We start from the raw sequence: 14,743 nt of genomic DNA, 5'->3' as shown, positions 1-14,743 counted from the left end.
ACGGCTCACTTAAATCAATTTGCCGTGATATAATTATAAATATAGATACAACAAAATTAATTGACATGACTGATGGGTTATATATCCCCAAGAAATTGAAAAATATCTGATTTACGCGGAAGAATTGACATATTTTTCACAAGACTTTCAGGCAAGCTGGCTTTTTCCTGTTTGTAATAAGGTATATATCTAGGTAAGGTCTTTACGGCGAATTTGTGGTCAAAGTTTTATATTGAAGATCGAACTATAGCCTATAGTAATTAAAATATTAAAAAAAAATAATTGGATACATGATGTTATATAAAGGATTGATTCAGTTCATTATAAATGGGGTCTATGCTAGTTTCATCGGATATAGCTGAAAATGCATAAGTATCGTGAGCAAGACGGCTTCACCACCAGGCCCTGGCACTGGGCACCAGGCAGGCTTCTATTTATGGATTCTCATTGTCGCTTGTCTTCTAGCCGCAGAGAATTTGAATCACTTTGCTGTCTTTTCATACTGTTGTCTTTTCAAAGATATTTATTAACGCAAACCAATTTATTATAATAAAGAACGAACTCTTGCCAATACTAAAGGCAAATTAACTATAGTACACGCTTGTACAGTTATGTTTAAAATCAATATATTAAAAATTCCCTGCAAAGGGGTATCGAACCCCGGTCATCTAATAAAGACGAAAAATACTATAATGTTTTTAAAGTTTTTACATAAGGAACAAACTGTATCCAATAGTAACTGTACATAGTATCAGTATATGCATGGTTATTTTAATAATATTTTATAATAACGAACTACCTCTAACTAGACCCCGGCGGCACGCCGGCGGATCGACTGAACGCCGCCGACGAGAGGCCCGGTCAAACGCCACCGAAGTTTCGCAGCGCCGATGCCGGCAAAGGCGGCGGCGTTCGGTCGACTTTAAATTAATTTTGCGGCAATCTTTATTGCGTCAACCGCAAAGTCGGATCTTTTCCTTCTCGTGTGGTTTGGTATTTCGACTTTCCTGTACATTCTGTACATTCTAGAGATGGCTAATCGTAAGAGACTATTCCATGCTGTCGGTGGATCAAGAAATCTAGCTAATTTTTATGTTTTCTAGTTTCCATGCGAAAATCGAAAAAACATTTAAAAATTTTTTAAATTACTACCAACACGGTTTTAGAAAATGAAATAGCAAAAACCTATAATGACACAGTGGATACATTTCTGATGACAATACAGTTTTGTCCCGGCTTCCATAGCGCCTAGAACTACTTGGAGATTATACATTAGCGTCTTATCGCCTCCAAATCATAAAAAAGAAGAAGAATAACATGTCAAGAAGTATACAGTATATCATAGATATAGTATATTATAGCAATAGTATATCGAATGTTTCAAGAAGCATATGTCAACAATAATATGTATGTTCACTAATCAACTTAGCTGACCAGTTTTTTTTTATAACAATCTTATTTTGGACCTAAATCTTTCAAATTTCCCCAATAAAGTGGGGAGGTTCGTTGACCCGTTGTCTCAGTTCTGTTGCGGGGGGGGGGCGAGGGAGCTTAAAATTGTCTTCTATGTTTTATCTCTTTTAGAGTTCTGAGTATCATATTCTTCACCAGTCCTCCTTAAAGTATATTGGGTAAATTTACGCCACGCATGGCACCATGTCATATAGATACAACAAAATTAATTGACATGACTGATGGGTTATACATCCCCAAGAAATTGAAAAATATCTGATTTACGCGGAAGAATTGAGATATTTTTCACAAGACTCTCAGGCAAGCTGGCTTTTTCCTGTTTGTAATAAGGTATATATCTAGGTAAGGTCTTTACGGCGAATTTGTGGTCAAAGTTTTATATTGAAGATCGAACTATAGCCTATAGTAATTAAAATATTAAAAAAAAATAATTGGATACATGATGTTATATAAAGGATTGATTCAGTTCATTATAAATGGGGTCTATGCTAGTTTCATCGGATATAGCTGAAAATGCATAAGTATCGTGAGCAAGACGGCTTCACCACCAGGCCCTGGCACTGGGCACCAGGCAGGCTTCTATTTATGGATTCTCATTGTCGCTTGTCTTCTAGCCGCAGAGAATTTGAATCACTTTGCTGTCTTTTCATACTGTTGTCTTTTCAAAGATATTTATTAACGCAAACCAATTTATCAAACAGTTCGTGGTAACGAACTGTAAGTAAGGAGCGACCCGGCTCAATGGTAACCGAAACTCTAAAAAACGGGTTTTTGATACCAATAGATACATCAAAAGAATTAGATTTCAATTCTGATTTCAAATATATAATTTTCATCAAGTTTAGTGCTACCCATCAAAAGTTACGTACCTGAGAAAATTTGGCTGATTTTCAAAAAAAGGAGAAAAAACTCCCTAACGGTTATACAACCTTAATTAAAATCACACCATCATATTCACAGTATCATAGAACCCTATTGTATAGGTTTCAAGAACCTATATAAAAAAATGTGGAACTTTACATTTTTTGCAAGAAGAAAGATCACGGATGCGTGTTTATTTTTTTTTTTTTTTTTTTTTTACCAGGGGTAATCGTATCGAACCAATGGTCCTAGAATATCGTGGGAGGGCTAATTTGAAAGGAAATTAAAAGTTCTAGTGCCCTTTTTAAGTGACCAAAAAAAATGGAGGGCAACTAGGCCCCCTCCCACGCTTATTTTTTTCCCAAAGTCACCCAATCAAAATTTTGAGATAGCCATTTTGTTCAGCATGGTCGAAAATATGATAAATATGTCTTTTAGGATGACTTAATCCCCGAAGTTCCCAGAGGGAGGGCTAAAAGTTATGAACTTTACCCAATGTTAACATATAGTATTGGTTATTGGTAAGTATACATATTTTTTCAGGTGTTTTTTTTTGGGTTTTGGGTTGGGTTGGTGGGGACGGGGGTTATGTTGGAGGATCTGTTCATGAAGGAAGTTTTCATGGGGGAAGGGAAATTGCCATGAAGGGGGTGCCAGACTTGCCAGCATTATTTATTGGTTATTTGGAAGTATACAACCATTTTCAGGAAGGATTTTTTCTGGAGGGGGGGGGGGGCCCGAGGCGGGGATTACTCTGAAGAATATTTACGTGGTGGATGTTTATTTGGGGGAAGGGACATTTCTATGAAGCGGGCGTCGGATTTACAATCAATATTTAAAAAACGATCAGAAATTAAATAAAAAAAATCAAGTTTTTTCAACTGAAATGTAAGAAGTAATATTAGAACTTAAAACGAACAGAAATTATAACGTAAGTGAGGGGGTTCTCCCCCAAGTCAATACATCGCTCTTTACGCTACAGTTTTTTTTAGTGCTTTCAAAAGAGCTATCTATTATAATTAAAAGGCCTTTGTGATTCAGGGGTTTGTTAATCAAAAATTTTTTTTTAACTTTTAACGTAAAGAGCGTCGTATTGACTAAGGAGAGTACCCCCTAATATACGTAATAACATATACATAATAAAAAAAAACAATAAAAAAACAAGCGATACGGCTCGATAGTAATCGAAACTTTTAAAAACGGAATTTTGATGTCAATAAATGTATCAAAAGAATGTGTTTATAATGCTGATTCTAAATATATAAATTTTATTAAGTTTAGTATTACTCATCAAAGGCTACGAACCTGAGAAAATTTACTCGATTTTTTAAAGAGGGGGGAAATATCCCCTACAAGTTAAAGAATTTTAATGAAAATCACACCGTCAGATTCAGCGTATCAGAAAACCCTATTACATAGGTTTCAAGCTAATATATGCAAAAATCTGCAACTTTGTATTTTTTGCCAGAAGAAAAATATACGAATATAGAAGTTAGTTACGTAAGTTAATTTGTAAAGACATCCATTTAGCAAAAGAAAAGTAAAATTTTTATGCAAATAAAAGCTGCATTAACTAAAAAACGATCAGAAATTAAATAAAAAAAACAAGTTTTTTAAACTGAAAGTAAGGAGCGACATTAAAACTTAAAACGAACAGAAATTATTCCGTATATGAAAGGGGCTGTCCCCTCCTCAACGCCTCGCTCTTTACGCTAAAGTTTGACTCTGTCTCACAACTTTATTTTTTAAAACAATAAAAAACTTTAGCGTCAAGAGCGAGGCGTTAAGGAGGGGACAGCCCCTTTCATATACGGAATAATTTCTGTTCGTTTTAAGTTTTAATGTTGCTCCTTACTTTCAGTTTAAAAAACTTGTTTTTTTTTATTTAATTATAATGAAGAAAGAAATCTTGCCAATACTAAAGGCAACTTAACTATAGTATAGGCTTGTACAGTTATATTTAAAATATATATTAAAAATTCCCTGCAACGGGGTATCGAACCCCGGTCATCTAATAAAGACGAAAAATACTATAATGTTTTTAAAGTTTTTACATAAGGAACAAACTGTATCCAATAGTAACTGTACATAGTATCAGTATATACATGGTTATTTTAATAATATTTTATAATAACGAACTACCTCTAACTAGACCCCGGCGGCACGCCGGCGGATCGACTGAACGCCGCCGACGAGAGGCCCGGTCAAACGCCACCGAAGTGTCGCAGCGCCGATGCCGGCAAAGGCGGCGGCGTTTGGTCGACTTTAAATTAATTTTGTGGCAATCTTTATTGCGTCAACCGCAAAGTCGGATCTTTTCCTTCTCGTGTGGTTTGGTATTTCGACTTTCCTGATTCGAAATCAAACAGGGCTTGCAGTATCCCCGAATTATCGGGTATTTCCCCGAAAATCTATGCGTCACCCCGAAAAAAAGTTTGGTTCCCCGAATCCCCGAAAATCCCGCAATCACGGTGCCACCCCTAGCGATTTATCACCAGTGACTTTCGCTGCCAAATATTGCTTTGTATACCATATTTATTCACTACTCTCTTCTTTATTAATTTTCGTCTCTTTTGTTACTTTGCATAAAAACCAGACAGATGCAATATGCAATTGCAAATATTGCAATATACACAGTTCTTCATATGTTGACAATTAAAAGTATCGTCTTTATGAAATGAGTTTAAATAATTTCGAATGCAGTTTCCCAATCGCTATTTCTTACATCATTCGTAATCAAGAATTTAATTTTCAAGTTGAATAGAATTATAGAACGCATTCACTACTATACAGCTTCAGCCTTCAGTTGGATTTTGAAATTGACAGCCGACAGATTGTTTATACAGCTGAATTGTAAGTTTGCAGACTTTTTTTTTGCTGTTTTTAGATAAGATTTTCTTAATGTTTAATACCCAATTGTTGAACGCCTGATAGAAAATACAATCTTCTTTATGAAACATTTTTACCCCCCCCCCCAAAAAAAAAGAACCCTTCTATAGAGACAAAGTTTAGCTATAGAATAAGCTATGTACAAGGTTGGGGAATTAAAGATTGAACCGGAAGTTACCCCAAAAATGTGATTTATAAATACATTGTAAATTATTGCCTATAAGGGGGGGGGGATAGGACGCTATCATTTTCAAATGATAATACCTTATTTTTTTATTGAAAGCAGGGATGCCAAAAAGATAATTATTTTCTTCATTTAAAGTGGAGACAGAGGAAAATGATATCAAATTCCCTGGAAAACCATTGAAACATTTTGATAGACCCAGGGCCCCCCATAATGACTTGTTCATTGTATTGGGTATTTTGCGATTTCTCATAGGCTACTGGCCTAATTTGACTTTTGTGTGTGCTCCCTTTTAATTATATTCTTTGGATCTTATTGAATGCCACGGCTAATCTATGACTCAGTTTTCCAATAATTTGAGGTATGTCTGAATAATTTCGACATTTTTGTTGTTGTCTTTGTATCCCTTTAATCATACCCTCAATTTTTTTTTCAAGGATCACTAAGCTGTTTAACGTTATTTTGTGTGTTTTTTTTAACCATACAGTGACCTAGCTAATTATTAAGTAAATTATTTTCCTAATGAAAGCTGACACGGTATCCTGTCAAGGTGGTATCCAGAGGGGGGGGGGTAGGGAGGCATTACATTTAAATGATAATATCTCGAATTTTTTTTTACTGAAAGCAGGGATCCCAAAAAGTTATTTTTTTTAGTTTAAAGCAGGGACGGCATCCTATAAAGGTGGTATCCAGAGGAGGGGGGGTAGTGAGCTATCATATTTAAATGATAAATAATAAAAAAAATGAATTTTTTTTTTTAAAGCAGCGGTGCCAATAAGTTAATTTTTTTTTTATTTAAAGCAGAGACGGTATCCTGTCACGATGGTATCCAGAGGGGGGGCATAGGGAGTTATTATATTTAAGCGATAGTAGGCTACCTTGATTTTTTTTTATTGAAAGCAGGGATGCCAAAAAGTTGAAAAGTTGACAAGATTTTCGTGAGTTATACTTGATGCAGCACTTGCATGGTTTTATCGTCCAAAGGGAAAGGGACGTATGCGTCCAACCTGTTTTTTTCTTATTGATGAAACGGGTTTACTTTGAAAACATTCATTCATAAGTACCAGGCAGATCCATACTAAAACGAATTGGTGTGACGAGAGCGATATCGATATCCCAACCTAACGTTGCGCTCGAATGACAATGGCGCCCTTGGTCCAGCGCCCAAGTTACATTAAAAGGCCAGGTCATAATAAAAGCTTTCAATTTGGGAGGTTCAAGGAGGAGTCTTTGACAGTCTTATGACCTCAGGGTAATAGATGTTGCAACGTTCTTACGTACCTACAGTGGTTAAAAAAATTTTATCACCCCCAAATGATTACCAAAAATATGCACAAATATAACAAATGTAACATTTGAAATATTATAACATTTTTTTCAAAGCTTTGAAGAAAATCAAAAAAGGCTAAACACCTCTAACTACGCTTGAAAGCTATTTTAAAAAGAAACTCTTTGGAGATTTCCATGGAAATGACCATGGCAGAAGCTTTGAGCCTGGTTGAGGATCAAAGAGGAGTCTTTGAGTATTTTGACTACAGGTGACTTATTGTTGCGACTTCCTTAAATTTGGTAATTTTTGTGAGAATTTGGAAATCAAAGCTTAAACTCAATAACTGATACTAAGTGTCCTAACATTTTGCTTGGATTAAAAGTGACGAACTAGGATGAAAATCTCAACATCTTCCTGGAGCTACTTCAGTCTGCATATTACTTCATTTAATTACATTTAAAACGGAAGAGCTTTTCATTTTTTACCTAAGAAAATAGCTGGCACTTCATTTTTCTTCATACCGAATAAAGCATTAAGTTTTTTTTTTGTTTCTTTGCAATTGAAGTGTTCTCATGTGAAGTGTTCATCGTGTATTTTTCAATTTGATAAATTTACTCCTTTTAGATGTAGTTCAGAATTTGACTGATATGAGGTATTTGTAATTTGGAATGAATTCCCAAAAGAAAAAATGAATAATATCCAAAAGAGCAGCCAAAAACAATAAAAAAACAGCAGTTCAGCCTTAGCCTACATGACATATATTCCATAAAGAAGCCAAAAAAAACTTTAAGATGTTTTTTTTTCAAATTGTTATTAAAACCAGTTTTTAATACAAGAAGGCTTTTTAGGAATCCAAAAGAGCAAAAAAAAACAAAAAAAAAACAATCATTATCAATGTCGCCCATTTCAACTGTTCTAAAGGTGAAACAACAGATATAAGATATAATGCAGATACAGATATAATGCAAAGGGCATTATGAAAAAATTAAGGTTCTAAGTTCAAAGTTATATTCAAAGTTTTTACCCAGATAACTGACGAATTTTGTGATACGGTGTTTAAAGTTTTGTATGCAGTAATGCTCGCTGAAAAAAACTACTAATTTTGATAATTATTTATGTTAAGAATACATAGCTAATAGAAACTTCAACTACTCGTATTATACAAGGGTTCTGAAACGCCACAGCCACTTCGCTTCTACCAGATTTTTACTTCTCTAGATGAATAACGAAGAAGACCAGTTTCCAGCCAGCGACTTGTGAATTTTTGAACTCATGAATAGGCTCGAATCTGCTGTAAATTTAAGCTGTGATTTGAGAAAGACTGACGAAAACATTAAGACACGTTATATGAAAGTGAGTGTGATAATTATCGAGGCATTAGTCTGGTCTCTGTAAGTAGTAAATTACTTAGTAATATGATAATTTTTAGACCGAGAAATGCCATAGACAAAGTTTTAAGAGAAGAACAGTGCGGTTTTAGAAAAGGTAGTGGATGTGTCGACCAAATTTTCACTCTTAGGTTAATAATTGAGAAGTGCCTGAGTTGTAAAACACCTTTGGTCCTCAGTTTTATAGATTATGAGCTATCGTTCGATTCTGTTGATAGAAGAGCATTAGTAAAGGTCTTATCCTTGTATGGTATACCAGAAAAACACATTAAAGTGATTAGTTCTATGTACGAGAATAACACTGCTGCGGTTAAGGTAAGAAATGAGGTTAGCAGCTGGTTTTGTATTAAATCAGGATTTAAGCAGGATTGTGTTCTATCCTCCTTTATATGGATTATTTTGATGGACTTTGTCTTAAGGACCTCCCGGTCCTTAAGGAAAGGCAATCGGAGACCACGGAATCAAATGGGTAGGAAATTGTCTCCCGGACTTAGATTATACTGTTGATTTAAGCATCTTGGATGAAAGTGTGAGCAAAATGAATGAACTTTTAGAGCTTTTGTGAGTTCAAGGTGCTAGAATGTGTTTAAAATTAATGTTAAGAAGACTAAGTCACTAAGGCTAGGAATACGTGAAGATAAAAAGGTGACTTTGGGTAATGAAAAGATTGATCAGATGGGCGGCTTCACTTACCTTGGTAGTATTATTAGTAAAAATGGTGGGAGCAGTGAAGATGTTAAAAGTAGAATAGCCAAGGCTCAGGGCATTTTTCACAGTTAAAACAAAGTTTGGAAGAATAGAAAGATAAGTCTGGAAACCAAGATTAGAATATTAGAAGCTACAGTGATGACAGTGGTCAAATATGGCTCTGAAGCATGGTCGCTCCAAAAAGTGGATGAAGATTTGCTAGATATTTTCCAGAGAAATTGCTTAAGGATTGTTCTGGTTACCCGGCTGACTGACCGTATTTCAAACAATAGGATGTACGAAAAATGTGGTTTAATACCGCTCTTTAGGGGTCTAATGAAAGAAAGGTTGAGTTAGCTAGGAAACAATGTGCGGATAAAGGATGACAGATTGCCGAAGATTGTTCTTTTCGGCCAATCGTCTAGGGATAAACGGAAAGCAGGTCGTCTTCATCTGGGGTGGGAGGACGTCATAAAGAAAGATTTAAAGGAAATAGGAACTTCCTGGGTGGATGTAAAATGGAAGGCTTTGAATTGATTGGGATGCAGGAGGAGCGTACGTAGCTGAGTTGGCCTCAGGTGGCTTGGTGTTGCGGTGAGTTGTTACCAGCAGTAGTAGTAGTGCCTTTTGTAATTAAAAATAAAAATAAATAGAATCAAATTTGACAAAAAAAAAAAATCGTTTTTCGTGTACAAGCTTGATTAACGACGTTATAGTCGTATACAGGTTATAATCATATATGACGTAAAAAGTGAATGCAATATTTATAGACGCTTGTCTTTCAACAAGATAATTTTATTTCAATTTAGTTCTAAGTTCAGGATCGCTAAAGCTATTATGTAAACTGCAAAAATATTTATGAAGTTGGAGCAATAATTTTAATTTTTAATTAAAACTAAAAAAATACCTTAAAATTTTAAATTGGTTTTATCTTTTCTTAGGCTCTAACTACCCGACGTATCAGTCAATGTGTATTAACATTAAAGAACGATCTGTAGTCTATAGTAACCAAAGTGTTATAAGGAATCATTATATATATGACGATGCAAAACATACTTATCTTTAAATAAGATAGTATTACATATAGTCTGGGTTGCAGCGGTAGCTAGCAACCTAGTAAGAAACGATCACGTCCAATGTTAAGAAATACAATAACCCGTAACTTCTAAAAATAGATCAGAATAAAAAGTACACGATTAAAAGCACGTTGTCTGTTACCCTATATAGGAAACTTTCTGTCCCTTGGCTTGAACAACATGGGAAATATATGGGCTTGAAAATCAAGAAAAGTGGCAGCTACTACAGCATTCTGCCTAAACGGCATCTTTTTTTCTTTTTATCTTCCACAGATACCTTAGCACTGGAACATCGTAGAGAGTTGTTCAATGGCTCATTTAAAAGGAACCTAATGGGGTTAAAAACCTTTTGTTCATAAGGGCTCGACCATCGGATAAAGCTGAAACTAAGTAAAGGACAATTATGCAGCGGTACCATTGCATATATTGGACTGAGTTAGCTGCCTGATAAACGGCACCTTTATTTGACGATAGTTTGCATGAATGGCATCTTTTTCTTTTTTCTTTTCCATAGACAGCTTGGCACTGGAACATCGTAGAGAGTTGTTCAATTATATGAAAAGACGACTTCAGATGATTACATTAAGGATCGATACTGTAAATGGGATTTTTGTAAGTATTTGTACATAGGAGCTTAAACCTCTACAATATGGTTCTCTAATATACCATCACGAACTCTAATGGAGCCGAACTCACTTCATATGTAAAAGTAAAAGTAAAGGAAACCGAAAAAATTAAGACAGTAAGAAAAATGTAAAGAATTAATCAAACAAGAGATCTATCAAGTAAAAAATGGCCAATAAAAATTAATACAAATTAGTGAAATACAACTTTCCGAAGTTTCATGTCAAAAACTAATAATGAACTTTGTACAATTCATGGCAAAAAAACAAAAGAGAAAGGGAGAGATAAGATAATAATTATAATATAATACTTTACATTGACAAAGGACTATCGCAAACTAAAAAAATAGCCGAAATTTGGCTAAGTATTTGGACTTCTCTTCTGACATCGAGCTTGTTTTATTAGTGCCAATCTGATTATAAACCAAACGGTTTTTGGTAACAAACTATAAGTAAGGAACGGCCCAATTGTAACCGAAACACTGATAGCAGAATTTTGATAACAGTAGATGCAACGAAAAAATTTGTTTTTTATACTGATTCTGAATATATAAAATTCATTAAATTTAATATTACCCATCAAAAGCTACGAACCTGAGGAAATTTTTGTGATTTTCGTAAAAGGAGGAACATACTCCAAAAATGTAAAGGTAACTAAATGAAAATTTCACCATTAGATTGAGTGGATCAGAGATTCCTAGTGTAGAGAGTTCAAGTTTTCATCTATAAAAATGGGGAACTTTGTATTTTTTTGCTAGGACAAAAGATAATGGATGCGTGTTTATTTTTTAATTTATGTTGTTTTTTTTCCAATGGTGATCGTATCGAACCAAAGGTCCCAGACGATTAGGAGAGATCCATTCGAACAAAATTAGAAATTCTAGTGTCCTTTTTAAGTGACCAAAAAGATTGGAGGGCAACTAGCCCGCCTCTGACGCCTCTTTCCCCCAGAGTCATCCGATCCAAATTTTGCGATAGTCATTTTGTTCAACATAGTTTTAAGTTCCAATAACTATGTCTCTGGGGATGAAATGACCCCCCAGTCTCTGGGGAAAGGGCCGTAAGCTGTGGAATTTGCCCATATCCCGCGGGGGAGATGTTTTCCGCAGGAAAAGTTCTCCATGGGGGAAGTTTCTGAGGACAAAATTCTCCACGAGGGAATTTTCTGTAGGAGAAACTTTCCTTTGATGGAGGGAGATTTTTGGGGGGTATTTTTCTACGAAGAGGGGATTTCCGGTATGAATTCAAGAACAATCAGAAATTAAATAAGAAATAAGTATTTTTTCAAATGAAAATGGGATAAGGAAAATTTTCCAGGCAAAAATGTCCATGGAAATTTTCCGGGAGAATTTTAACGAGAATGGAATTATCCGGGGGAGGAAGATTTTATACTTGAGGAACTTTCCATTGAGTAATTTTTGTGGGAGGAGCTTTTTCCATGGAGAGCAGAGGTGGATTTCCCGGCATTAATAAAAATCAATCAGAAATTAAATAATAAAACAAACAATTTTTTTCAACTGAAAGTAAGGAGCAACATTAAAACTTAAAACGAACAGAAATCGCCCCAAATATGAAAGTGAATGCCCCCTCCTCAATACCTCGATCTGAATTTTTTTTTAAATTTCTTAAGAATTACTCAGAAAAAACAAGGGTTATTTAACTGTAATAAGAAGCGTGTTTAAAGAACTAAAAAACTTTAGCTTGAAGAGTGAGGGTTGGAAGAGGGGACACCCACTTCATGTACGGAATAAATTCTGTTCCTTTTTAATTTTGCTCCTTACTTTCAGTTGAAAGAACTTTCTTTTAAACTTAAGTGTATACTTAGAATTTTTATTCGAATATAGCCTTCTTCACCGGCTGGGGTTCTTTGCTTCATTCAAGTAGTAATTGGGACTTGTTTAAAGGCCTCCTCAGAAAAAAAACGCCTTTTACGGGTCTTTGCACTAGTTCCCTAAATCCTTAGCCCTTATACCTCCTAAATACCAGGTTTGGGGGAATCAGTCACTATGATTGTCGATTGTACTCTTAAAGTTGGGCCCATAGCTCAATTATTTCTTCTAATGAAGGCAAATAAGAAGAGTAACTTCTGGGGTAGAAGACATATGGATGTAAATATATTGGGGATTAGGGGGGAGGGGGGGCAATATTCTCAAGCTTGATTATTAGGAGAAAAAAGAGCTTAGTATCTGGGGCATGAGGAAATAATGTAGGGCTATGAAAATGGGCTTAGGATCTGAGGCTGGGGTTGGAGAAAGGTGACATATAACAGGGAGGGGGCATTTGAACAGTTCGAAGATTCATTTCATGGGTTTTCTTCTTCTATTTCCTAACTTTGTTTCTCGACAATGAAGGTTGTTTTCTTACCTCACTATTTAATATCATAACTGCATGGTTGAAGTGATGCTGTTCCATTGTATTCTTTGTACCATATAACAGGGCAAGAGCAGAACCAGTTCTGAAAAAGGATATGAAAACATACATTAATGCTTTTAGTTTAAGAAAGTTGGCTTAAACATAAGTTACACTTCAGTTGAGCTCAACGAGGCTTAGACTTGGATATTCCGAAGGCTAGTGGCATATAGGGCGACAATGGTTCATCTAAACGTCAAACGACTCTTAGCCAGAGACCATAGCTCATTGAGGGATGATCGTATTACTCTTGCCTCGATTTAAGGGAACGACCAATGGTGATTTGTTGTCTACCCTGTTCTGAAGGCTCAGAGGAGTCCAGCACCTAACGTCATAGGGAAGTTGTGCTTGCCTTATTCGAGTCATGTGCTACCAGCATTGTCACATTTTAAGTCAAACTTTGTTGGTTATTTGAGGTTGCTTAGTGTGAAGTTTGACCCTGGTGTTGGGTTTTTTGTCAGGCCAACAAATTACAAATGTTCTTCGCAAGCAATTATTTTCAAATCTAATTAACCTCTTCTCTGCAGATCTACACAGGCTTCGGGATTTGCATCCATAGGTCAGTATAGAGATGACAGTACCTTAGAACAGACATAATTTCAATTTGAGGAAATACTTATTAAATCTCCAAATAATATTTACTTGAGAGAATGCTGCAGTTGCATAGTTCACCGAGAGGGTAAATTTGAGTCAAAACCCCTCGTCTTAAGTGCAATTTTATTATCTTCTCATCACTTCTTTTATTTCATATTCAACTCCCCTATTTTTTAGTGTTTTTTTTTTCTTCTCATCGGAGATTTAATACCTAACCTAAAAGAATCGGAATAGATCAGATTCTTGCTAAGTAAGTCATACTAGAGATTACTGCCAGGGATTGCCTTGAGTGGATAGTCTCTATACTGATAAGTGCTTAAATGTAAACAATGTTATAAATACTTAGCCTTATTACTAAGCTTACTTACAAGCTTCATTATGAAACTGAATACGAAGCTTTATTATTGAGCTGAATACTAATTTTGTAAATATATTTACAAGTCAACTTTATTTACAAGCGAGAATATCTCATCGGAGCAAAAGTGTTGTCAAGGCTGTTCATAGATTATGTATACGGCTTAAGCAACTTGTTTTCTACAGTCCTGTTCACTCCAAATTGTGTTATGGGAATACCATGACCACGACTAAAGTAAGAAAAAAAAGGAAATAAAATCTAAATTTGAACGAGCTAATGATGTTGTCAAATAAAAGGACACGCTGTCTCTCAAGGCCTCAACCCCACTTTTAACACTTTAGTCACTTTTATTAATGCTTTAAAGGGGGCTAAAGTATGCGGCGTGAATGCAAAAAGTGGAGGTAGGTCACAAAAAATATTATTCAAAATATAGGTGAAGGGGGCAATTTTCAATCTTTCAGTGAAAATGCCAAGATTATTTTACAATAAAATTACTCCGAAATGGTATTTTTCAAAATCTAGGGCAAAGTGGGGGACAAAGGCTCCTAGGGGGCATATGCCTCCCCCCTGCCCTGCAATCGATGTCACTGGATATAGTAGAAATAAGCGATAATTTAATAAATAAATGAGGGGTTTATAAGGGTTTTGAACTCTAAATCTACTAGTTTTAGCACAAAATCCACCAAGAATTTTGACTCGGGAACAAGTGGGATCATTCTAATTTTTTAAAACGGCTTAACTAGTGAAGTAAGTTACGTAAACTTTTTTAGCCAATAATTAAGTGAAACTACTAGTTCTATATAGTTTTCTACGTTTTTAGGGGATTTTAATACAATTTTCCTACTAATGGGCCTCAGCAGTAACAGCCCATTCGGAAACGAGCCTTTCAGAAATGGGTTTTTGATAGCTTTGTATTTAGTTTTCTTTGGAGCAG

At 35.3% G+C, this 14,743-nt stretch overlaps 1 protein-coding gene across 1 annotated transcript in view; it reads right to left on the bottom strand.

Annotated features, from left to right (window-relative positions):
- Positions 1-12,900, bottom strand: part of LOC148943869 (dual 3',5'-cyclic-AMP and -GMP phosphodiesterase 11A-like) — a 39,035-nt gene extending 26,135 nt beyond the window's left edge. The window contains exon 1 of the mRNA XM_089101483.1: positions 12,816-12,900. Coding sequence (XP_088957609.1) covers positions 12,816-12,863 — 48 coding nt within the window. The 5' untranslated portion in view covers positions 12,864-12,900. The remainder of the gene's footprint in view (positions 1-12,815) is intronic.
- Positions 12,901-14,743: the final 1,843 nt, after the last annotated feature.

Source organism: Artemia sp. Qi Xiang Cuo, chromosome 15 (assembly GCF_049724085.1).
Source record: "Artemia sp. Qi Xiang Cuo chromosome 15, ASM4972408v1, whole genome shotgun sequence".
NCBI lineage: Eukaryota > Metazoa > Arthropoda > Branchiopoda > Anostraca > Artemiidae > Artemia > Artemia sp. Qi Xiang Cuo.
This window is presented reverse-complemented; position numbering and strand designations above follow the sequence as displayed.